Source organism: Numida meleagris, unplaced genomic scaffold, assembly GCF_002078875.1.
Source record: "Numida meleagris isolate 19003 breed g44 Domestic line unplaced genomic scaffold, NumMel1.0 unplaced_Scaffold735, whole genome shotgun sequence".
NCBI classification, from domain to species: domain Eukaryota; kingdom Metazoa; phylum Chordata; class Aves; order Galliformes; family Numididae; genus Numida; species Numida meleagris.
The window spans coordinates 1-1,871 of record NW_018364950.1 but is presented as its reverse complement, the minus strand read 5'-3'; the positions used below and the strand labels follow the sequence as shown (position 1 = coordinate 1,871).

The 1,871-nt window shown below is 65.3% G+C and overlaps 1 protein-coding gene across 1 annotated transcript; it reads left to right on the top strand.

Moving 5' to 3' along the window:
- Window positions 1-719: 719 nt before the first annotated feature.
- HNRNPA1 (heterogeneous nuclear ribonucleoprotein A1) lies at window positions 720-1,808 on the top strand (the record flags this gene model as incomplete). The annotated part of the gene is given in 4 exon segments (XM_021383944.1): window positions 720-836; window positions 1,135-1,281; window positions 1,423-1,633; window positions 1,716-1,808. Coding segments are annotated over 4 exon segments (568 nt in total), but the record flags the coding sequence as incomplete, so codon positions are not given.
- Window positions 1,809-1,871: the final 63 nt, after the last annotated feature.

Below are 1,871 nucleotides of genomic sequence, written 5' to 3'. Positions count from 1 at the left end.
TGCGGGTAGCCCTGTTGGTAGCAGCTGGGGGGGGGCTTTGGGTCGCGCTGGGCCCTGGGAATGGAGGGTGGGGCTTCACTGGGGTCTGCGGAGCCCCATGGGATTCGTCAGTGGGTGGGGGCCTTTGTGGGATTGGGTGGGAGCATGGGAGGTGTCTGGGGGCGGGGGGAGTGTCTGTAGTAGTGAGTGGGACCGTAGGAAGGGTCTTGGGGGTTACAACAGGGTGAGGACCCCCCCGCAGAATTCACTTGGGGGTGGGAGGCCTTTCTAGGAGTGGGTGACATCATATGAAGGGTCTGGGGGGGGACAAGAGAGCGAGGACCTCCGTAGGATTCAGTGGGGAGGGTTGGGGGTGCCTGTAGGAGTGGGTGTGCCCATAGGAAGGGTCTTGTTGGGGGTGGGGACCCCCCGTGGGGTTCACCTGGGGGTCAGCAGTGTCTATAGGGGCACTTAGGACTATTGGAAGAGTCTGGGGGGAACAGAGGGAGAGGGCAGCGCTGGGGGGCTCCCAGGGAGGGGATTGGGGTCCAGAAAGACCCAGTGTGGTGTGGGGGCAACGGGGCCCGCGTGAGATGGGGGTGAAGGCTGGGGAGAACCTGGGGATCCTATGGGGGAGGGAGGGTTATGGGGCCTCCTGGAGGTGCGGGGGTGCTGAGGGGTCCCATAGGGTTGGGGCTGTGTCCCGTGGCGCTCACCCTTGTGCTGTTGCCTTCCCGCAGTCTCCAAAGGAGCCGGAGCAGCTTCGCAAGCTCTTCATCGGCGGCCTCAGCTTCGAAACCACAGACGAGAGCCTCCGCAGCCACTTTGAGCAATGGGGCACCCTGACCGACTGCGTGGTGAGCAGCGTGGTGGGCAGGGCGACGGGGCAAGGGGTGAAGGGGTGAATGCCTGCCCCCCACCCCCCCACACCCCCCTGGGGGGACGCTGTGGTGCTGTTGTCACCGCTCAGCCCAGCAGGTGCCACAGCAGCGGGGTCCGAGGGGGGTGGGGATGGAGACGTGTCCCCAGGACACCCCCACGTGTCCCCAGGATGGGGCTCAGGGATGCGCTGAGGTTTGGGGGGCTCAGGGATGCGCTGGGCCCCCCCCCCCCGAGCTGGGGCTCCTCTGTTGTGACGGGGCTGTGTGCTGCCAGGTGATGAGGGACCCGAACACCAAGCGCTCCCGCGGCTTCGGCTTCGTCACGTATTCCTCGGTGGAAGAAGTCGACGCCGCCATGAACGCTCGGCCGCACAAAGTCGACGGCAGAGTCGTTGAACCAAAGAGAGCCGTGTCCAGAGAGGTAGGGAGGAAACACCACGGCCGAGCTGGGCCCGTGTGAAGCTCGGGCATTGCCCCGGCTCGGCCTCAAAGAGCTGGGACGCTGCACGCTGCCTTCAGGGCACCTCCCGGCCCCCAAACCCACCCCGCGTTCTCCCCCCAGGACTCGCAGCGACCCGGGGCCCACCTCACAGTCAAAAAAATCTTCGTGGGCGGCATCAAGGAAGATACAGAAGAGCATCACTTGAGAGACTATTTTGGCCAGTATGGCAAAATCGAAGTCATTGAGATCATGACGGACCGCGGCAGCGGCAAGAAGAGGGGCTTCGCCTTCGTCACCTTCGACGACCACGACTCCGTCGACAAGATAGTCAGTAAGTGCGGGGCGCTGGGGGGGCCGGGGGCTCGGTGACACCGCCCCGTGACCTGCCCCCCTACCCCCGACCGTCCCCGCAGTTCAGAAATACCACACTGTGAACGGGCACAACTGCGAGGTGAGGAAAGCCCTCTCGAAGCAGGAGATGGCCAGCGCCTCAGCCAGCCAGAGAGGTGAGCGGCCGCCTCGCGCCCACCTGAGCCCGCAGCTCCCACCTGCGCCGCTCCTAAGGACCC